The 22,909-nt window shown below is 39.7% G+C and overlaps 2 protein-coding genes across 7 annotated transcripts in view; one reads left to right on the forward strand and one right to left on the reverse strand.

The window, feature by feature from the left end:
* LOC119768846 lies at positions 1-1,321 on the reverse strand. 3 transcript variants are annotated; one of them, XM_038260285.1, is made up of 3 exons: positions 1,057-1,321; positions 634-930; positions 1-573 (listed from the first exon to the last, which is right to left on the reverse strand). In XM_038260285.1, exons 2-3 carry the CDS (start codon positions 665-667, stop codon positions 209-211), a joined length of 399 nt encoding a protein of 132 aa, XP_038116213.1. In that variant the 5' UTR covers positions 668-930; positions 1,057-1,321; the 3' UTR covers positions 1-208. The 3 variants fall into 3 exon arrangements, with proteins under 3 accessions (XP_038116213.1, XP_038116211.1, XP_038116212.1); XM_038260283.1 differs by having other exon boundaries at positions 990-1,321; XM_038260284.1 differs by having other exon boundaries at positions 973-1,321.
* A 14,001-nt stretch (positions 1,322-15,322) lies between these two features.
* Positions 15,323-22,909, forward strand: part of LOC6046202 — a 29,207-nt gene continuing 21,620 nt past the window's right edge. The window contains exon 1 of one of the 4 annotated variants that reach the window (XM_038264697.1): positions 15,323-15,466. In XM_038264697.1, coding sequence (XP_038120625.1) covers positions 15,439-15,466 — 28 coding nt within the window. In that variant the 5' untranslated portion in view covers positions 15,323-15,438. Of the gene's footprint in view, positions 15,507-15,615; positions 15,804-21,327; positions 21,434-22,909 lie in introns of those variants that run through there. The other 3 variants (XM_038264698.1, XM_038264701.1, XM_038264696.1) reach the window with 3 other exon arrangements.

Genomic DNA, 22,909 nt, shown 5'->3' on the forward strand with positions numbered 1-22,909 from the left:
TTTATGGAACAAAATCGTTGTATTGGTAAAAATATTTTACTTTTAATTGGAAAAGAAACCTTTTATGGCAAGAATACACAACATTTAGCACTACAGGGATAATTTCAGAAAAATGTGCTTGGTTTTTTACATTTATTTAAAAAAAAATTAAACAGTATGTTAGAAAAACACTTTTTTTGTATTTAACGATTCTCCTCTAGCTTCTGCTTCATACGGTACGCCACCGGTCACTTCCGAATACCCCAGGCTGGACGGTTCCGGATGGAGGCTTCGACGCGCGACAGCAGTGTAACACGATGGTCACGTTTCCGGCCTCAATCAGGACAGTCTTGGAGGAGTTGGCCATTGATTCGGGAAGGGTGGTCGACGTTTCCCGGCTGGAAAGTAAAGTGCCTGAACGGGGAGTTCCCGATCCTGGAAGCGCATCCGGAACATAGAGTTGATGAGGCCCTCGGAACGGAGTTCGATTTTGAGCAGCTTCGAGAATGACACAGATTTTTTTTGGCTCACTGTCCAGATTCATTCGGCTGAAGCTGCGCCGTCGAGACGTGAGTGTTTGTGGGCGGGAAGTTGCTAAAAGAGATGGAAAGTAAGTGAAGTTGGCTAGCCACTGCACACATTCTCAATACTCACCGGTGCTGTAAACCGCCGGCACCGAGTGCAACATCTGCGCTGACCACTTCCGATTATGTAGCTTTTCGTCGTCCTCCTCTTCGTCGGAGGCCCATCGTGAAAATAAACTTTCGCGTACTTGTCCAAAAACCGGAAGTTAATCTTCTTCAACGCAATCTCGTTGTTCATGCAACGCTTGGCAGCGCCATCTCCTCGATGATCTCGCCCCAGTCCTCACGCGAATTGACCTTCAACCACCAATCCCGGGCCACCACCACCCAATACAACCGGTGCGAATCCACATTCCTACCTCTCATCCTACAAAAACAAACAAAATCAATCAAAAACCCCACAAAACACCCAAGCTTCCTTCTTACGCATTCCGGCCGTGGAACAGCTGCAGTTCCTGCAGGAAGCCGGCCTTGTCCTTTTCGAGCACTCGACCTCGTCCCGCTCCTGCACCACCCTCCTTCGAAGGCGTTCCGCTGCTGCTGTTTGGCTCACGAAGGTTTCCGCGTCCGAGTCCTGGCTGCTGCCGCGGTCGGCTTTGCTTTACGTCCTAGACTCACCAGCACCACCGGACCCACCAAAGTGTTTGTTTACATTTGCGACTTAGGCGTACACGGTTACACGAGAACGTCAAAATGAAAGAAATTTTACAGTCGAATTAAAAGTAAAAACTTTTAAATCAGTGAGCAATGAGATTTTCAAAAACTGTAGCAGTAAAAGTTTTCATTTTCAAAACAATGTAGCAAATTTTAACAACTTTTTAATTCAAAAGTGAGTTACTTTTGTCATTACCGTAATATTTTTTTTGTGTGTATCCTTATGGCTGGTAAAGGGTATTTTGGCTGAGTGTACCTGAACTCAAAAAATCGTATGAAAAGTGGGATTTGGAACTAAAAAAATCATGATTTTTGATAAGGGTGCTGGGTGATAAGGGATTTTTTTCTATTTACGCAAAATCCAGATAACACAGATCTTTGTAAAAAAAAATACACAGATTGTTGAACATGTTCTGTCAAAACTGTGTAGTTTAATATCACAGTTCTGTGTAAAAAGTTACACAGATTTTCGTTCAGCCTCCATTTCAAATCTGGTTAAAAAGTGCAACATTGACGGAACTTGGTAAGATTTTTCTGCTGGTTGTTGAAAAAATGAAGGGCTTTCGGTCGCAGTTAAGATTTGGTAGTTTACCTGACAAAAAATATGTTTATGCTGTTGCTGTTGAATTGCGGTGTAACTGCAAAATATAAAAGAAAAGAACAATCCTTGGAACAATCACTTCTGCTGGACAGATGTCTCGAAGGATGGAGGTTGGCATTCCTTGAGAAGGTTTGGTATCCAACGCAAACGGCAATTGCCGATGTTCACTTATGGATTCTCCTGTGGGAACCACAATCTACCGAAAACTGAATCTGATTCAATTAACAATTTGATACGGTTCTTCATTGATCATGCTGTTGCGATTTTGTAAACACATTTAAATAGGTCTAGGCCGGAGTGACCGGTAACTTTTGATGAATCTGTCTGTTTGGCTTATAAATCAATAGAGTTATCTACGTTCGCATGTATTGCGTGTACGTACACGAAATAGATTGAGGTTAAATTTTGTACCGGAAAGCAAAACAAATGATGTGCTAGTGTGCGTGAGCTCGGGCTTAGATAACTCTATGATTAATTAGCACCAGATGCACATTCCAGCACGAATACTACTGAAACTGCGCCCGGATGCCACCACATATTTAGGCGTGACGGCAAAGCTGCATGATTCGACCAAAGAAAACATCAACCCATAGCACGGCATCAAGTCTCCAACACCAAGCATTTCGACGGTAACATTTCAAAATGCATCATCCCAGTCTCGACGTTCTAGCAGGATTCTAGCAAAATTCTTAGAGAGCTGGATATTCTTAGAGCATTCTAGCAGAAATGTTCCACCGTTCTAGCAGAATTCTGAAAAATCTCTGCCATCAGCATTGCCTGTTTATTAGTGTGGTTCATGGCCCCTTGGAAATGCAAAAATGTCAGCTAGACCGTTGCATTGTTGATAAAATCATTGGTCTATGTCTACAGAAGCTCCCCTGAAATTTTCAGCCAATTTGGTTCAGGATTCATTGAAGCTCTTTAGCATTTAAGTTTGTATGCGATTTTCATAGAGAATCTTCACCTTTTTACATTTTCTGACCGCAAAAATCATCTACTGAACCAAAATGTCTGAAACCTAAGATATATATCAATTATAATATGGGGAACAATTTTCTAGAACACCCCAAGTTGATCTAAGCCGAACTGACTTAGTTATAAGTGGATTAAGTGAAGTTGTCGATGTTGTATTTTCCAAAGGGCCTCTTTCGCCAAATTTTCACCTGATGGCTCACTTTGATCGATGGCAAATCGTTTGACAACTTGTTTTGTTGTTGATGTCAGAAAAAATCGGAATGAGGGTTTCAACGTCTGTGGAACGATTTAATAAGCTTTCTTCCGTCTTTTTCAGGTTCCAGCTGGATATGAGCGTTTGGCCAGCATCGAGCAACAGTTGAACTCGATCTGTGAAACACGACAGATTCAAGGATATTTGATCAGCAGCTTAAACGGGCCTTCTTTAGTGAAGAAGGTGGTGTGTTTCGTGGTGGTTTGTTGAGGTGCTGACGTATTGTCACAAGCTCAATCGATGTTCGCGCTCCGGCAAAGTACGGACCGCTAGAGGAGCTTCAATTTCACGCTTCCGCTTCCACCCACTGGGTGGGGGAAAAGCGGGGCGAGGTCGTTTGGCTGATTAGTTGCTTATAGTTGCGCCTGCAATCTACGTCACCGGAGCAGTATTTCTTCTGCATTCTTTCGTGCCGGATGTACTTAGGGACGGCCAGCAGGCGTTACTAACTTTGCATATTCCCTCCTTGTCAAATCGACAGACCAATCTTCTGCTGACCCGGACATGTCGGAGAGGGTGCCTCCTTTACGATGATGGCTAGTCGACTGAGGATTGTCATCCTTGACGGCTATGGGCCGGAGAAGCGCCAACAATGGGGATGACATTATGAGACGTGGACACATGGCGGGACGGGACTCATACTGCTTAGGCTGACCAATCCGGGTGCACGCACGCTAACATAATCGCCTGGTCCCGCACTTCCATGTGAAGTCGACCTGCACCTGCACTATAACGTGCGTGAACTGTCCACGATCGAGGGAGTTGATGTCGAGGTAGGGACAATTGTACGACTCGTCTGCTCATGGTACTAGGGATCTTGATGACCCACACATCTTAATATTCTAGTCAATCTCTGTCATGCAGAGCGTCAAAGTTGACCGAGGAGCGCGCACGGACGAAAATGTTTCTAAGTTATGTGCACAAATTCTAAGTGTAAAAATAGGAATTCGGTGCCCTCTCCCCGTGCCATACCTTCACACTAAGGAGACCCGGGAGGCGGAGTCTTGTCGCAAAAAGAACGATACACGCCTGTGGTTCCGTTGACGAAACCGCAAGGTTTAAGAGGGCACCATTATAAGGTGTTACGTCGATTCCGTATGTGCACATAAAACTGCCACCTGACTATCAAAATTATTTTTTTTATTTATCAAAAGGCATCTTGGTGAAAGGCGCGGTCCGAGTGGACAGTTCACGCACGTTATAGTGCAGGTGCAGGTCGACTTCACATGGAAGTGCGGGACCAGGCGATTATGTTAGCGTGCGTGCACCCGGATTGGTCAGCCTAAGCAGTATGAGTCCCGTCCCGCCATGTGTCCACGTCTCATAATGTCATCCCCATTGTTGGCGCTTCTCCGGCCCATAGCCGTCAAGGATGACAATCCTCAGTCGACTAGCCATCATCGTAAAGGAGGCACCCTTTCCGACATGTCCGGGTCAGCAGAAGATTGGTCTGTCGATTTGACAAGGAGGGAATATGCAAAGTTAGTAACGCCTGCTGGCCGTCCCTAAGTACATCCGGCACGAAAGAATGCAGAAGAAATACTGCTCCGGTGACGTAGATTGCAGGCGCAACTATAAGCAACTAATCAGCCAAACGACCTCGCCCCGCTTTTCCCCCACCCAGTGGGTGGAAGCGGAAGCGTGAAATTGAAGCTCCTCTAGCGGTCCGTACTTTGCCGGAGCGCGAACATCGATTGAGCTTGTGACAATACGTCAGCACCTCAACAAACCACCACGAAACACACCACCTTCCTCACTAAAGAAGGCCCGTTTAAGCTGCTGATCAAATATCCTTGAATCTGTCGTGTTTCACAGATCGAGTTCAACTGTTGCTCGATGCTGGCCAAACGCTCATATCCAGCTGGAACCTGAAAAAGACGGAAGAAAGCTTATTAAATCGTTCCACAGACGTTGAAACCCTCATTCCGATTTTTTCTGACATCAACAACAAAACAAGTTGTCAAACGATTTGCCATCGATCAAAGTGAGCCATCAGGTGAAAATTTGGCGAAAGAGGCCCTTTGGAAAATACAACATCGACAACTTCACTTAATCCACTTATAACTAAGTCAGTTCGGCTTAGATCAACTTGGGGTGTTCTAGAAAATTGTTCCCATATTATAATTGATATATATCTTAGGTTTCAGACATTTTGGTTCAGTAGATGATTTTTGCGGTCTGAAAATGTAAAAAGGTGAAGATTCTCTATGAAAATCGCATACAAACTTAAATGCTAAAGAGCTTCAATGAATCCTGAACCAAATTGGCTGAAAATTTCAGGGGAGCTTCTGTAGACATAGACCAATGATTTTATCAACAATGCAACGGTCTAGCTGACATTTTTGCATTTCCAAGGGGCCATGAACCACACTACTGTTTATATAGTCCTGTCAACCTGTCAAACAAAAGACTATTGTGATTTCAGAAATAAATCGAAATAACAGCGCGAGTGTGTTTCATCTCGCGAAGCAATTTTGGGTTGTTTCTTTTCTGAGTGTATCTCAAATGTCACATTCAAAACCAAAACAAAATTTCGCCACGGCACCAAACTGAAATTTCGCAAGTGGAGTTGCGAAGACTAGCGCCGCAACCAAAAAGGATCAAGGAACCGACCTCAAAGTTCTGCCAGGAATCGCTTTATGGGCGTGAATTTGATGTATAATTCCATGAAGTACAGCCTAAAAAGGCTGATTACGACGAGTTCGGGTTTCAAAAGGTCAATCCAAATTTTATATTTTCATGAGCCCACCAAATCAGCAACCGGATCAACTCGTGACGGTACTAACGGACCAGATTGACGGTCACTCGGTAATTTTGTTGAGGCTAGATAGCAACCCAGCCCAAGATTGTGACTGTGATAATGAAAATCGAACACGTCTAGCTCGCTTGGTTACTCTCACAGAATGAGCCTTTATTCTCTCTCTCGTTGAACCCGTCAATCAGTCCCGTATACACTAGCAGTACAGAAGCATTAGCATTAGAGCACGTTACCACATCTCCCCCTTTTTAACAACTAATAATAGAAAGAGCACCTCCCAAATTAATAATCAAAAACACAGTCCTTGAACCTATTCGGCAACTTTCGTGGGCGTTGGTTTCGGAGTTGCTGTGTTGGTTCCTCGTTCTCCGGATCTCTCTGCCGGCTGCTGCATATCTGCCAAATCCAGCTCCTCTACATCTCGATCCACCTCCAACTCTGGATCGATCGTAACCACCTCGCCTCGAGGTACCGCTGATGACCTTTCGTCGGCTGGTAGCTTCTTAAGATGACTGGAGTTCCGATCGTAAACTCTGCCAGTTGTCGCATCCTGCACCGTAACTCGAGGACCTTGTTTGTTCAGCACGACCATTGGACTCGGATTGAAGTTCGTAGTAAGTTTGTTCCCCGGTAGTAAATTCTTCATCAGGACCTGGTCTCCAGCAGCTAGCGATGATGGTTTTGCTTTTCGCCGCAGATCTTCTTTCTCCTTACCATCTTCCTTCATTTTTGATCTCGATCTCTGTAGTCTGTAGGGACGACAGAAGCCGACGTATCTCGCAGCGATGGAAGTTTCGTACGGATCGTTCGACCGTACAACAGCTCGGAAGGAGTTTTTCCGGTAGTGCTGTGAGGGGTGGAATAATACATCAACAAGTACTTTCTGAGTTCCTCCTTCCAGTCCTGCTTCAATCCTTGGCTGATTTTGAGCCGCTTCATCATAGATCTGTTTTGGCGCTCAGTAAGACCATTTTCCTGAGGCCAGTATGGTGTCGTTCTGTTGAGGGTGATGCCGCGCTGCTTGCAGTAGTTGTCGAATTCTGAACTCACGAATTGCCGACCGTTGTCGAGAGTTATACTGTTGGGATAGCCGAGCCTTACGAATATACCTTCCAACTTGTTGACCGTCTCTGCAGCAGTGATCTTTCTTAGAATCTCAACCTCCTTATAACGGCTGAAATAATCGACCACCACCAGGAGGTAGTCTCCGGAAGGTAACGGTCCAAGAAAGTCGATCCTAACTCCTGCCAGGGGCTTCGGGGAGTTTTCTTCTTTGCATCGGTTCAGGTCGTTCGCTTTGACTCACTAAACGACAACCTTCGCAACGGTCCACAAAACGCACCACGTCCTGATCCATCCCGGGCCACCAACAATTGTTCCTCAACTTCTGCTGCATCTTCGTTTGACCCGGATGACCTTCATGACCTAGTTGCAGCATTCGTTGTCGTAAACTTCTCGGAACAACCAGTCGCGAGCCTCTCACCACTAGATCGCCAACCTTGCCCAGTTCCTGCCGAAAGGCATAATACGGTTTGACATGTTCGGACGAATAGTTCCAAATTCCTCGGTCCAGGCAATCCCTCAGTTCTATCAGCTCCAGATCCTCGGTAGCGACCTTCTCCACTTCGCCCAGGTCGATCGCAGCAAGTTCCAAGACATTTCGCACATAAATCTCCGAGTCAGAATCGAAAGGGTCCGTTTCCGTTGGTACTGATAACCTCGACAAAGGATCTGCGATGTTCGATTTACCTTTACGATAAACTACTTTGTAGCTGAACGCCTGCAGACGCAACACCCAACGCTCAATTCTGAGACATGGAGAAGAATCTGGAGAAAATATGGCTTCAAGTGGCTTGTGATCTGTCTCCAGTTCAAACCGGATGCCCAGTAGGTAGATCTTAAACCGCTCCACGGACCAAACCAACGCCAACGCTTCCTTTTCCGTTTGTGCGTACCGCCGTTCCGTCTCGGTTAAGCTTTTACTGGCGTACGATACCACCTTCGGCACTCCTTCCAGAAATTGGATTAGAACTGCTCCCAATCCAACTGGAGAAGCATCTGCGATGACCCGCGTCGATAGTTTTGCGTCGAAATGGGACAAACTGCTCGGTCTGCCAATGAGTAGCAGCAGACGATCGAAAGCTTCCTGCTCGGCTGAACCCCACTGAAACGCCACGTTGTTTTTGGTTAACTCTCTCAGCGGAGCACTGACTGTCGCGAGGTCTGGAATGAACGCACCAACGTAATTGACGAGACCGAGGAAACTTCGCACTTCCTCGCCAGTGGTCGGCGTCCGGAAATTCCGTATAGCTTTAACTTTGCTCTGAGCTGGGGACATGCCGTTCTTGTTGAATCGATGTCCCAGGAAATCAATCTCGTACATCTTGAACGCACATTTGTTCTTGTTCAGGAGAATATCGTTGCTTTTTACCACCTTAAGTACCTCTTGGAGCGCCACGTCATGTTCCTGTTCAGTCTTACCGAATACGATGATGTCGTCAATGAAATTGACCGTGTTGCCACAACTTGAGAACAACTGCTCGATGATCTTCTGAAACTGTTCCGATGCGCTGCTTATGCCGAAGAGCAACCGCTTGTACCTGAACAGCCCCTTGTGCGTGATGAAAGTTGTAAGCGGCTTGCTCTCGTCCTCAAGACAGAGCTGATGGAAAGCGTCCTTGATGTCCAACCGGGAGAAAACTGTGGCACCGTTCAATTTCCAGCGTATATCTTCAATCGTCGGGAGAGGATGTGTTTCTCGAAGAACTGCTTTGTTTACCTGGCGCATATCTATGCACAGTCTGATGTCTCCACTGTCCTTGAGTACAACCACCAGTGGAGACACCCAAGTACACGGTTCCGACACTCTCTCGATAATATCTTTGGCCAGGAGATCGTTCAGCTTATCTTCCACACGTTCCAGCGTGGCAAACGGAAGCCTTCGTAGTCGCTGTGCTACGGGTTGGACGGACTTGTCAATCGGAATACGAATTTTAACTCCGCGTATGCATGGGAACGGCCTGACCACATCGACTTGGTTAACCAATTGCTGTCGACTCGGTAAACCCACAATGAGAACGCCTAACTCGATCGCGGTTTTCTTGCCTATCGGAAAAGCAATGTATTCATCTTAACTGCCAAAACTAACCTAAAACAAAGCCGCAAAACTTACCTAGAAGTGGCTGAGGGCCACCTACCACAACATAAAATCGCGCCACAGCCTTAAGCACCTTGCTCCCATCGGCAATAGAAATTTCTGCGTCGAACATCTTGTTCACTGTCAGACAATCTTTCTGCGCGTAAGCCTTGAACTTCCTGTCCGGACAGCGTTCCGACCCGATTACGTCTACTCCATTCTGGATCATCATGTTCCATGTACGATCATCGATTATGTTCGATTGGACGCCCGAGTCAATTTGCATTTCTACCAATACTCCTCCGATTTTGGCCCACACCAACTCATCTGTGTCGTTCGCGGATGAAACCATTTCGACCAGCTCGACTGGTTCCTCGGCTGGGTTGCTATCCTCAGTGTCGTCAATCGCATGTACGCGTCGTGGTCGATAACTGAATCTACCCGTCCCGCGGAAAGACTTGGCAGCCGGACCACCTTGAGGCTGCATTGGCTTACGCTTGATAGCTTGCTGATTCCTTACTGGAACAGGACGGTGTGAGAACTGACTTTGGGGCCGCCGGAAGCACACAGCTCGGAAATGACCTCTTATCCCACAAAGTGAACAAGTCCTGTTCCACGCTGGACACTGATGATCGGATCCGTGTTCTAGCCCACAAAACTGGCATGGAGTTTGAATGCCCTGAACGGCCTCTGGAGACCTGAACGCACTAGAACCACCAGCATGTCCGCTCATTTGATCACTGGCGGAACGAGTTGTCTCGTACGCACCGATTTGTTTGACCACTTCATCCACTGTCAATTTCGTTTCTTGAAGCAGTCTTTCGCGAAGGGAGGCCGGTACAAACTGAAGCATCTTGTCGATAACCGCAACACATGAGCTTTCAAGGCCGGATTTCCCGAAATCACACTTGCTGGCATGCGTTTGGGTACGCATCAGAAACTTGCTCATAGGCTCCCCATCTTCCGGTCGCATAGCCCAGAACAAGAACCTTTCGTGGGCCTCATGACGTTGCGGTGCAAAATAATCCTCGAGCTTGCTGATCGCCACCGCATACGGATCGATTCCTTTATCTTTGTCCTCCTCTACGTCAGCACCCGGAATGTTGAAAAATATCTCCTGCAGCTCAAAACCACCATGAGCCAACAGCAAATCTTTCTTGTCAGTAGATTGTGTCACTTTCGCCGCACGCAAGCATATTTCGAATCCTCTTTTCCAGGTGTGCCATTTACTCCGACGCTCAGCGAGCGGAACTTCCGCGTATGTGAACTGTGGCAAATTTCCGAAACCTTTTCCGCTATCCATAATGAACTTGCACGCGGAAATCCGAATAGAACATCTGTAAATATTTCCATTAGCAAACCTTTCACCGCGTCATGTCGCGTAGCTTTCTTACCTAACCGCAAACAAGCTGCGTAATCAAAACATCCCGCGTCAGGCCGCGTAGCTCATTTCTCACGTCTCAAAAAGCTCTCCGCTCACTCGCCGCGTAGCTCTCCGCTTACTTGTCGCGTATCTTTTCTCTCGCTCAACGGAGCTTTTCTCCCCATCGTTCCTCTCTCACTCACCGCTTGCTTGTCGCGGCAGCAATCTTTTGTCTGAAGGGACGCTAAAATCGGAACAAGTTTTTTCCACTTTTCCCGCAATATTCCCACTCCAAAAACCTACCTCTTTCACATCTGTGCCGCGGTCACTATTTGTCCGTCTTTTGCCAATCGTCCAGCCAAAATTTTTTGCAAAAATCCCGTCCTCGAACGCCAATTTGTGATAATGAAAATCAAACACGTCTAGCTCGCTTGGTTACTCTCACAGAATGAGCCTTTATTCTCTCTCTCGTTGAACCCGTCAATTCAGTCCCGTATACACTAGCAGTACAGAAGCATTAGCATTAGAGCACGTAACCACAGTGACCAAAACTTTTGATATTCTGTGTCTCCTCCTAAAGCTGGAAACAAACTCAAAATCATCACATGACCCAACGAAAACAATTTGGATGCTAGTTTGAACCCCTAATGTTCCGGAACATAAGATTTTTATCACTAATTAAACATAATTGTCCCAATTTTTCGTAAATCCAAGTAGAACTCCACGATTTTTTTCAACGACTCAAGCAAAACCAAGCAATCAAAACAAAAAGCTAACACACTGATTCAAAACAGTTTGACAGATATTTCGCGACAGAAAATCGTCGCGAGAGTTAAACTCGCTTAATTCGGTTTAGTGCCGCAGCGACAATAACTGGACGCACTCAATTTTCACACTAAAATAATCACGTAGATATTTGGCCGAATGGCGCACTCGAGTCACGTTGAAATTACATTTCAAAACACATAAAAGCTACATGGATAAACCTAGTGGAAAAATACTATATGGTTTTTCACGTAACTTCAACGTGAAAACATTTTTTTGCCAGTACACTTTCACATTATTTTTACGTGTGTCACGTAAAAACGGGTCTAGCGAGGGAAAATCGTGGTTACGTGATTTTTCAGGTAGCATCAACGTGTGGATTATTTTGTGTGTCGGTAAAGAAGTAGTAAACAAACCGAAAATAGAACTGGGGTAGGAGGATGAGAGAGAAAGAGATAACATCATTTTTGCATCTCACTTTTTTTACGTTTTGCAGGGCCGGATCAACAACAGTAGGGGCCCAGCTGTAAAAAGAAATATAAAGTCTAAACTCAGCTGCAAATCAGCTGTAAAAGCGCATTTCCAGCAATTTCCATAACAATTCAGCTGTTATTTACTGCAGGCAAAGCGCTGTTAGTGCTAGACAATTACTACTTTTAGTGCTGATTGGTTACTTGGGACATCGACGAGAAATACCCTATCGCTGGCTCCGATGGAACTATCGTTCCAACCGGAGACACACGCACACGAAATTGCTGTATAGAGGTTTCTACGTGCGCATGTATTGCGTGTACGTACACGAACAAGATTGAGGTTAAATTTTGTCCGGCCAGCAAAATCAAATGGTGCGCTAGTGTGCGTATACGAAACGTCATAAACTGTCATAAAGCTCTATACATACACTGGAGCTCACGCATACAAATGAACTCATTTCTACAGGGCTTAGGGCATCTCCAGCGCTGGGGTGCAAATCAAATTTGCACCCGGCTCATGAATACCGAGATCAAATTTGCCACCTTGAAAAAAATCCGTCATCCCCACCGCTAGGGTAGCAAATTTGCCACCGAGACAAGCCCACCGCGAGGGGCAAATATGGGTTTTTATCATTTTTTGCTCTCGTTTACCTTCAAAATCAATACTTATGTGTTGATTCATGCCTAGAAATGCTAAAAGTTCATTAAACTTTTTAATCCTATTGAAAATTTCAAAGAATTTCATTTTTCAAAAATGTCGAAAGTTAAACCATTTGCTACCCGATTTGATTCCCACCTAATTTGCTCTCGAGTTTGCCCCCGAGTCTCCCACCGCGCGTAGCAAAGCAGGTATCAAATTTGATCTCAAGTTCATCTGTAGAAGAAAAATATGTGTCGGTACCTGTCGGGTACTCATTTTCTGATACCCGACAAGTACCGGCAAGCCGGGGCAAAGTTTTGAATGCGTGTTTCGGAGATTTTCTATGTCTGCTCTTGTAGGTGATTCGAAAATTCAAAAAATTCTAAAAATCCAAAATTCAAGAATTCAAAAATTTAAAAATTCAAAAAATTTAAAAATTTAAAAATTCAAAACTCAGAAATTTAAAATTCCAAAATTCAAAAATAAAAATTCCAAAATTTCATTTTTATTTTACTTTTACAAAATTTTAATTTGAAAAAATAATATTTTTTCAATTATTTTAGGCTGTTGCACATATTTTTCAAAGTTTATGTCGCCCCGGTTAGAAAAACCAGGCGGCAAAAAAATATGTTTTTCAAAAAACTTCCAAATTTTAAAGGAAATATAAGTCCATCCAACTGAAAACAATTAGAAATGCATTTTCCTGCGTTTAAAATCATATTTAGCATGTCTGGATTCGGTCAAAAATATTTTCAATTTTTGTGGAATTCCAATGCACAGCACCGCAAAAAGTATTTTTTTGGCGAAAAAAAAAATCTCTTCCCCCCTTTTTTTTAAATTTATTTAAATTTTTAAAATTTTAATTTTTTTTAAATTTTTAAAAAAAATTTAATTTTTTTTATTTATTAAAATTTTTTAAATTTTTGATTTTTTTATTTTTTTTTTTATTTTTTCTAGATTTTTTTAATTTTTTTAATTTTTTAAACTTTTTAATTTTTTTTAAATTTTTTAAATTTTTTAAATTTTTTAAATTTTTTAAATTTTTTAAATTTTTTAAATTTTTAAATTTTTTAAATTTTTTAAATTTTTTAATTTTTTTAAATTTTAAAAAAAATATTTTTTTTAAATTTTTCAAATTTTTAAATCTTTTAATTTTTTTAATTTTTTTTAATTTTTAAATTTTTTTAGATTTTTTAAATTTTTTAGATTTTTTAAATTTTTTAAATTTTTTAAATTTTTTAAATTTTTTAAATTTTTTAAATTTTTTAAATTTTTTAAATTTTTTAAATTTTTTAAATTTTTTAAATTTTTTAAATTTTTTAAATTTTTTAAATTTTTTAAATTTTTTAATTTTTTAATTTTTTTAATTTTTTAAATTTTTTAAATTTTTTAAATTTTTTAAATTTTTTAAATTTTTTAAATTTTTTAAATTTTTTAAATTTTTTAAATTTTTAAATTTTTTAAATTTTTTAATTTTTAAATTTTTAAATTTTTAAATTTTTAAATTTTTAAATTTTTAAATTTTTAAATTTTTAAATTTTTAAATTTTTAAATTTTTAAATTTTTAAATTTTTAAATTTTTAAATTTTTAAATTTTTAAATTTTTAAATTTTTAAATTTTTAAATTTTTGAATTTTTAAATTTTTTAATTTTTTAAATTTTTAGTTTTTAATTTTTTAAATTTTTTAAATTTTTAATTTTTTAAATTTTTAAATTTTTAAATTTTTAAATTTTTAAATTTTTAAATTTTTAAATTTTTTTATCTTTTAAATTTTTTTATTTTTTAAATTTTTTAAATTTTTTAAATTTTTTAAATTTTTTTAAATTTTTTAAATTTTTTAAATTTTTTTTATCTTTTAAATTTTTTTTTTATTTTTTAAATTTTTTGATTTTTTAAATTTTTTACATTTTTTAAATTTTTTAAATTTTTTAAAAATTTTTAATTTTTTAAATTTTTTTTAGATTTTTTAAATTTTCTAAATTAAAAAAAAAAATCCGTGCTTGATTCGATTTTCCGTGCATAATTCCATTTGATGCGGTAGCAAACAGGCAGAATACCGGGTAGCAAAGTGAAATCCCGAAGAACTGAGAGCAAATTTGCTACCGCGACAGGTACCGCGATGGGGTTGACGTCGGGTGCAAATCTGGAGTTTTTTTTGAAAAGGACCTATAAACCAAATTTTCAATTTTTGCTTTTTGGGTGTTTTTAGAACCGCCTTGAGTCAGGGATATTCAAAAACACCCAAAAAGCAAAAAATAAAAATTTGGTTTATAGGACCTTTTCAAAAAAAACTCCAGAAATTAGCTTTGCTTCGATGTTTGCACCCAGCGCTGGAGATGCACTTACGGACGAGAGAATTTCACGATTGCTCTTTCTCTTGCTTTTTGAGCAATGGGACTGGCTGTGTGAGAGATTTTTTTTTTCCGTCTTACGCATCGGTTTGTTGGTTGCTCGCAAGGTTGCTCGCTATTTCATCGGCGTCGTTTTCGCTTCGCTCTCTTGGTGCAGTTTTGGGAGAACGCCGAAAATTTGATGATTTGAGTGAGGGAAGACATCTAAAAGCCCTCGCCATCGGCGAGGAAACGAGAAAATACCATCCCTGAAGTGCAGCGGAATTATCTGCCACGGAAGCTGCTTGACGACCTTCCATCTGGTCTCACAAGAGTACATCTTCTTTGGCCCTATGTGTACAATTATTGTTAATGAAATGTAGTCAGTTTCAAACTTACAGTAATAAATCTTTCATGATGTTTCTTTTTCCTTTGCATCGTAAAAAATATTGTTTAAATAAATTCAAAGTTCAAAACAATAACTAAATGTAATTAGTTTACCCAGATTCTGTGTAATTTGTTACCCATATAATGGGTAAAATTTTACACAGATTGCTGTTTCAAAATTACAAAGATTTGACAGACATCAACGGCTGTACACAGTTCTGTGTACAAGCATATATACACAAGGTTACTGTAGGTACTGTCTTACAGTAACCTTGATATATACACAAGGCTTCTACACGGATTCTGTGTATTCCTGGTTTTGGGTAATCTGTGTCAAATTTTACACAGATCTGTGTTATCTGGATTTTGCGTGAAGGATTACTGAGTAAATTTTATTTCTTGATACACTTCAATCGTCGTGTAACTGTTACTTTGATCATAACATATGGCTGTCAAAGAGAAAATCAGAAAATCTATTCTGTTATCAATTTTTCTGTAAAATCGAAGGAAAACAGCTTAAATTTTATTATTAAATACGTATGGAATCGATTGACATTCAAATAAAAGGTAAAATTGTGCTTTACGATCCACTGTGATGTGAATTCTGGTAAATATTAAACTTGATTGTTTCCATCTACCCCACCCACTTGAACTAAAAATAAATGCTTCATAGTGCAGCAGTGTGTAGTGATGTCAAATTTTTGTGTGGTCGCATCTGGAAAATAAATCTGATTATTACTTATCGCAGGACTATTTTTTGTTGAAAACTAGAAAAAATCGTGAGCCTGGCAGTGTAAAGTATCATAAATTAAATCGCTTTCTGGTTTGCGTATCATAATAGTGAAAACATTGACGCAATTTACCGAAGGGGATGGATAATTCTTCTGTAGACCTTGTAGCTCAGGTGCGTTCTTCGGGTCGCAGCGGCAGAAAAATATGCAGTGCATCAACAAAATATCCGAACACTGCTTCTTATTTCAAACCTTCTTTTCAAATAAAAAAACAACTTTAGGTAAAAGCACACTACATTTCTTTCGCTGAAATTCAGTAACGTTTTACTGAATTTTGGTCACACTCGTCAAGTACCAGTTTTGGTTCAACCATATGTATGGTAGCGCTAAGAGAGTTTTCCCAGAACGCGGTTTGATTTCGTTTAATTTGTAATTTTTGTAATTTTGTAATTTGTTGATTTATTTAGTACGATAACTTGTTAGTTAACAATTTTGTTCAGGTCAAGGAAGACACTTTAGGAAATAGGAAAATTACAAACGAAAATAAGTTCTATTGTTAAGTATATTTGACACATTCCGCCGTGACGTTGCAACGCTTTGACTTTTCTTTTTTTAGTATTTCGGCTGTAACTCAAAAAATACATAAAAAAGGTATATATGTTATTACAGATTCGGAAAGGGCATTAAATTTCCTATAAGAAGCAGTGTTGAAACATTATTTTAGGTCAATATTCTATTTTTGAGAGGGGAATATGTAGCGTGACGTTGCAACGCGTGACTTTTTCTCAATCCTGACCCAATTTATGTTTTGCCATTAACTCTGCTCTGTTAAACGGCAAATTTTGAGTTCTCCTTCCATTTTTAATGTAAAATTGACCAACAAATCGAATGCAATCATTAGTTTTACGAAAAAATCAAACCTCGATTTTTAAAGACCACTTACATTTTGTGACGTTGCAACGCTTTGTTTTTGAAAACAGGGGTTTTCGTTGCGTTGCAACGTCACGAAATTTTAGTTTCAAAATAAATCGTAGTTTTTGTTAGTTTGAACAACTTTAGGTTAAGATTTTATTATAAGACATTAATACACAGTACAAGGACATGTGAATTGACTGGCCCGCCCATGTAAGACCCTCCCCTCCCCTATATCGCTTTCACAGTAGCAGTACGATTTACACAGTTTTACAATGCGTTTCAAAGTAAAAATAAATATTTGTATTATTCCATTATCACCCCCCCCCTTCTCCTCTCCTCTATCCATGTAATGGGACGTCCATGCATTACGTAACGGGGTAATATTAAGGGGGGGTCCAAGATTTATACAAAAAAAAATGTATCGGAAATGTATTCCCAGGGGGTGGAGGGGGTCTAAAAATATAAATGTTTTGTTACGTAATGCAAGAACGCTCCCTTAATATTTTAATGGTTTTGAGCAATTTACAAAACACGTGGAAAATTTAGAATGGAAGGGGGAGCTTCAAGTTTTCAGGAGGGCTGAAATTTATGAATAAAGTGCCCATATCGTGTGTTGATGGCCCCTAAGGGGTGATCTGCAAACAACGTAACTTATTTTGTTGACTTTTGTGCTTTTTAAATAATATTAATCATTTCGAGAAAAAATTTAATCTTGCGCTCCAATTAATCGCCGCAGAAAGATATCGTCGCAATGGAAAATCTATAGAGAAGGCTTCGACAAAAATTTTAAAAACATGTTGATTTTCAATCTGAAAAAAAAAAATCGTTGGGACTTTTGGTGATGGCTGTCGGTTTTAACTGACTGATCTTTGGTGACGGAATCTGCGGTTCTGCGACCTTTGCGGCCGGCTTGTTGGCATCCGTACAAGTGCCGGAATCTGCGACCTTCGCAACAAGCTGTGTCGTTCCGTCGAACGGAGGCTCAGCGGGCGTTGTTGGTTTCGTCGGGCAGGTTCCCCCCTCGTTGGTGAACCAGCTGCCCAGGCATACGCTAATCGTGGCATGCCCCGAGGAGAACCTCCATGAAGGTTACCCGGGCATGGCCTTCGTTTCATGCATACACTTATGGTTCTGGGGTCTATATGACCCAGAAATGTTTTTGGCTTCCAAAATTCGGAATCTCAACCGATTTTGGATGTCTTGGCCGCAAATGAAAGGTTAGGATGTCTTCTTTGCGATTCTGACTGGCAGAACCGGTTTTGGTCACTGTGGCAACAGGGAACCTACTACGACCGAAAAAAGTCATTTTTGAGGACCCGAATTTGAGGACCTGTATCTCCGAAACGATAACACCTAGCGGATTGCTTCCGGTTGCATTTGACGGGTTATTACCTCAACTTTAAGCTCCCGTATAGATAATTTTTCCAAAGTGCAACCCGTGGAATATACTAAAACATGATTTTTACAGCTTTTGTTACAAAATCAACAGTGGGCCAATTTTTTTCAAACGGATTTTTTTTTTTGTAAATCATCACATAGCTACACTACATACAGCCCCTGATAGTTTGAAATCGGTTCCAGCCAACTGTGGCCAATCCGGAACCGGTTCCAGGGAACCGCAAAAACGGTTCCAATAATGTTCTAGCTAGAAACTCATCATGTTGAATATTAAGCTCCGGAACCGGTTACCCGTGACCACTGGAGGACACTTCCGGAATGTGCGACAAATCAAACATCTTGGAATTGCAAAATATAATCATCTGTAGTAATGCCGATAGGCTGGTCACTCTGGAACCAGAAACAGGTGGCCACTGGTGAACACGCCCGCGTTCTGCCCCATTCGACCTGGTACGGAAACCGACATTTTTCTTAACATTTGTAAAAATGTGACAGCAATGGAAAGTTGAAATCAACACGGTTGCTGCGATGAATTTGAAATACGCTTGCGCTCCTATCTTTGAGACTAGAGACCCTAAATAGGGAGACTGGTCTAAGCTGGCTAAATCGATCTAGCAACGTATGTTTTGAGCTTGGCAACACTGATAAGTTTTGCTGGGCGTAAAGGCAAATGCTCGTTTGGATACGTCAAACTCGTGTCTGTTTGGGTACGTCAAATTCACTTCGACCAGTCTCCCTATTAAGGATCTCTATTTGAGACCCCTACAAGAAAATCACCAAAACTGATTTTTTCTCAATACGCGCAATATTTGAGGAAATAATAAAACTGTTTGCCTGCACAACATAACATATTTAATTGCGAACAACTAAACGATGCATACAACTTATTTAGGTAAGGGTTCGTCCAACAATAAAGTGACAAAAGTTTGTAAAAAAACAATCGAATCACGTGATTTTTATTGTTTAGTGAATTTTAATGTAATTTGGCCTACGTAAGGGTGTGGGATAAAAAAATCGTTGCGTTGTATTAGAATGAACCCTCACGTAAATCAGTTTATCATAAAGGAGCCATTCAGTTACCACGTGATTACTTTTAAGAAAGTTTTAGAATTTTTACCCTGGTCTATCGGTCTATTTTGATTTGTTCAACAAGTTTCATAAAATACCTACTTTTATTCGAGTTGCATACAAACTTAAGTAACGGAATTTGTGAATGACCCATGTACAATTCTTCTGTAAATATGTTCGGAAACATTATATAAAAAATATATAATATTTAGTATCCTTTTATTTTCAAAAACCAACTACGCATACACCTTTTTTGCCATGTGACTAATATGATTTAAAATTTCGTGACGTTGCAACGCAAACTTAAACCTGTTGTAACTTTGGATCTAGACAACCAATTTAGTCGCTCTAGGTTGCATTTGAAAGCTCTTTCCAAGTACAAAGAGCATCCAAAATATCAAAATGATTGAATGTTTAGTTTTCTGTTGGCATAAACAACTGTCCCTTTTTCGTGACGTTGCAACGCAATAAAATGGTAAACTTACACTAGTTCGAAAAAATACTTAACTTAAGATAAACTGCAAATCCATGACATTTCCGTTAAGTACATCTAAAAACCTACAAAATGCAATCAAAAGGATAATTTTTGGATTTTATTTCGCTGAAAACCAGGAGTTTTTAGAAAAATGTTTTTAATCGATGATTTTATCACGAATTGATGCAAAACTTAACCAACTTGTACAAAATGATATTCAAATGATCAATTAATGAAAACCATGATTTTTGAAGCTTCAAGTAGTCTAGAATCGAGGAAAAATGTCCAAATAGCTCATACACGCTTTTCAAAAATTCATCCCAAGGTGTACATTGCCGGAGAATGTGTCATTTATAATATAGCATTACAGTCTCTATTACAGTACATGTTGATAAAGTATTATAACTATATTAAAAACTCATCTGACTAGTAATTGAGTTATCTAAGCCCGATCTCACGCACACTAGTTTACCATTTGTTTTGGCTGGCGGGTACAAATTTTAACCTAGAAATCCATCGTGTACGTACACGCTATACATGCGCACGTAGATAACTCTATGTGGATGTGGATTACTCGTGCTCCTGCAAAAAAGTATGAGTATAGAAAGTCCTGCAAAACCCCACCTCCAACATTCTTACTCTTCGTTAGATAAGCGTTACTTTTTTTCATAACTTATTTTTATTAGGTCCTTTTAATTTAGGTGTTGCGACCAAGTTAGGACCGAGGAACGAAAATACAAAAAATAATAATAAGAAGATGATCATTTTCCCGCGCCATGTGTCAACAAGTGTGAGATCACATCAATCTGTTCCTCGGGTTTCTTGCACTGCCTCAAGCGAACTCTGTATTCTTGATAAATGGCCCACAGCTTCCGTTCACCTTGTTGCTCCTTCGGGGTTGCACCGGCGCCAGCGCCAGTATTTTCACGACGTAGCAGAAGAAAATCCGCAGCGGTAAACGCGGCTCCTGCCGGAGTTTGTTTGTCCTTCTTCCATGCTGGCGGCTTTGGCTTGGACGCCTGCTGCCTCGACTGGATGAACTGCGCATGTTTGGGACAGCTGCGGTCCAGACCCTCGTAAGATCCAGAGCAGTTGACACACTTCTTGGCTTGATTTTCTTCTGCTTTGCACTTTTCTACGCTGTGGGCACCCCCACAGCTGCTGCATCTGGGCTTGTGATGGCAGTTACTGGTTCCGTGACCGAACTGCAAACAGTTCTTGCACTGGGTCACGTGCGGTTCTTCGTTCCGGTAGGCCACCCACCGGACGACGACTGGTCCCACTTTCTTCACCTTTATACTCAACTCCTTGCCAACCTTCTGTGGGATCGAAGCAAGCCGTGCGCGCGTCGTGACGTTTTATGTTTTTGCTCCGCGTTTTTCGTTTCATTCTTTTAGAATTTGAAAATTGTTATTTCTAATTAAATTTTAGTTTAAAATTGTGATTGAATGGAAGTTCTCTTTTAGAGTTAACTAGAGTGGTCGGTCTTTTACTTTTGTGAGTGAATTGTTGTAGTGCTGACGGCCGTTTTACGGGCTGTTCCGGTTGGAATCCGGTTATTATTGTTCAAGTCTTCGATGTTCTCCGTGGTCATATCTAGTCTTGCGTGTAGCTTCTGTGAGGTTTGCTTTTGATGTGTTAGTGATTTTTAGAAGAGGATGCTAATTCGTGCATTTATGTAATAATTTGTAAAAAAAAAAACATGAAAAAGTTATCTAAGGCGAGTGAGCGAAGTCTACGGAAGAACGTTGCCTGGGGTGATGAGACTTGGTCAGCTTTTGCTTAATGCTGAATGGCGACAGTGCAGCGCCTGCTGGGATTTCAAGTTGTCAGGCGATCAACTCTGACCGACAAAAATGGATTATGATGGCAGATCGATTGATAAGCGGCTTGTGTATCCGGCGGCTAGTCGCTCATGGACTTGTGAGGTGTTTGTTTCTGAAGCAGGTATGCCAAAACTCTTTATATTTACTCCAGCCTTCGCCGGCTCGAGGGACAAAAACTTTCATTAAGATTTGTAAGTGCCTACTTTTCGTTTTTTTTTTTGCGACGAACATTTAATGTTGGTTTAACAATCTGCTTCCTTTTTCAAATAAACTAAATCATTAGTTTTAAATTAAGCTCTCCACTCTATTTTATTCTCATTAAACATTCTTGTTCACAAATTTATTTTCCTTTCTTTGCACTATTTTGCTTTTATTTTCTTTCATTTCTGTTTTGTTTTTATAAATATATAATAATTCAAATTTTCAACTCAATAGTTTTGGATCCATCTGGTGACTTCAGTTAACTGATTTTCTAAAAGAACTCTATCTAGTTACAAAGTAAATTATAGCATTGAGTTTTAGGAAAACTTTTGGAACCACCTTAGAAACTAGTAAAAATGGAATATATTTGATGTTATATCATGATTTTTTTTTTTAATTTTGGCATCACTAATATTTCAAAAAGTAGGTTTCCAACATCAAAAAAAAAAAAAGATTTTACGCGCAAACAGCACACTAATAAATAAAATTTATTGCGCTTTTTGAACTATTTTAGATGGCTAATTGTAAAGGATTTTACCTAGTTTCTATCGTTCATATTTTCTTAACAAAAAGTTAAATTAATTAATGCTGCCAAAATTGGAACTGTCTTTAACATAATATTTAATCTGAGCCTTGTTCCAAAAAACTATCACATTTGTTTCGATATTCCATTTAACATTCTTACCTTACAGTTTTTTGATCCAGTTACAGGATCAAGTCTTGATCAAGTTACAGGAAATAAATTTTACATTGATTTTCAGGACCACTTTTGGAGCCATCTGGGAGACCATCAATAAAAATATTTCAGTAGTTATTTCTTGTAATCTCTCCATTTTGGAATCACTGATATTTTTTTAAATAGTATTTTTCCAAGATTAAATCATTCAATATGATGAATTGCCCTTTGAAGCATTTTCAATAGTTATGAATTTTGTCTAGTTTTTGTAATATTGCTTTTTTCAACGGCAATATAAAATTGGTGCTTCCAAAATTGAGTCAGTTGAATAAATCCTTTGACCTTGACAGCTGTTTCGAAGCTTTTGTCATTTAGCCCCTTCAATTCCATCAGCTTTGGATATGTTTTGTTTCATGATCATCTTAATTTGTAAATTATCTTGTATTTGTATTTGTATAAAATTTACATCCCAAGATATGTCTGTCCATATAATTATGTTTGTTTATTTCAACTTTTTTGGACAATCTGAATCAATATGATAGAAGCTTCGAAACAATTTGTAAAGTTCTTCTGGCATATATTGATATTTGAACCATTATTTGTAATACATTATATAATTTTTTATTATTTTCATTATATTGATTATATCCATATTCCATATATTTCAAACGCCTTACCCCCCCAAAAAAAATACTAACCCCTCTCAAAAAAATATCCCAG

The sequence above is a fragment of the Culex quinquefasciatus genome, chromosome 3, assembly GCF_015732765.1.
Source record: "Culex quinquefasciatus strain JHB chromosome 3, VPISU_Cqui_1.0_pri_paternal, whole genome shotgun sequence".
Taxonomy (NCBI): domain Eukaryota; kingdom Metazoa; phylum Arthropoda; class Insecta; order Diptera; family Culicidae; genus Culex; species Culex quinquefasciatus.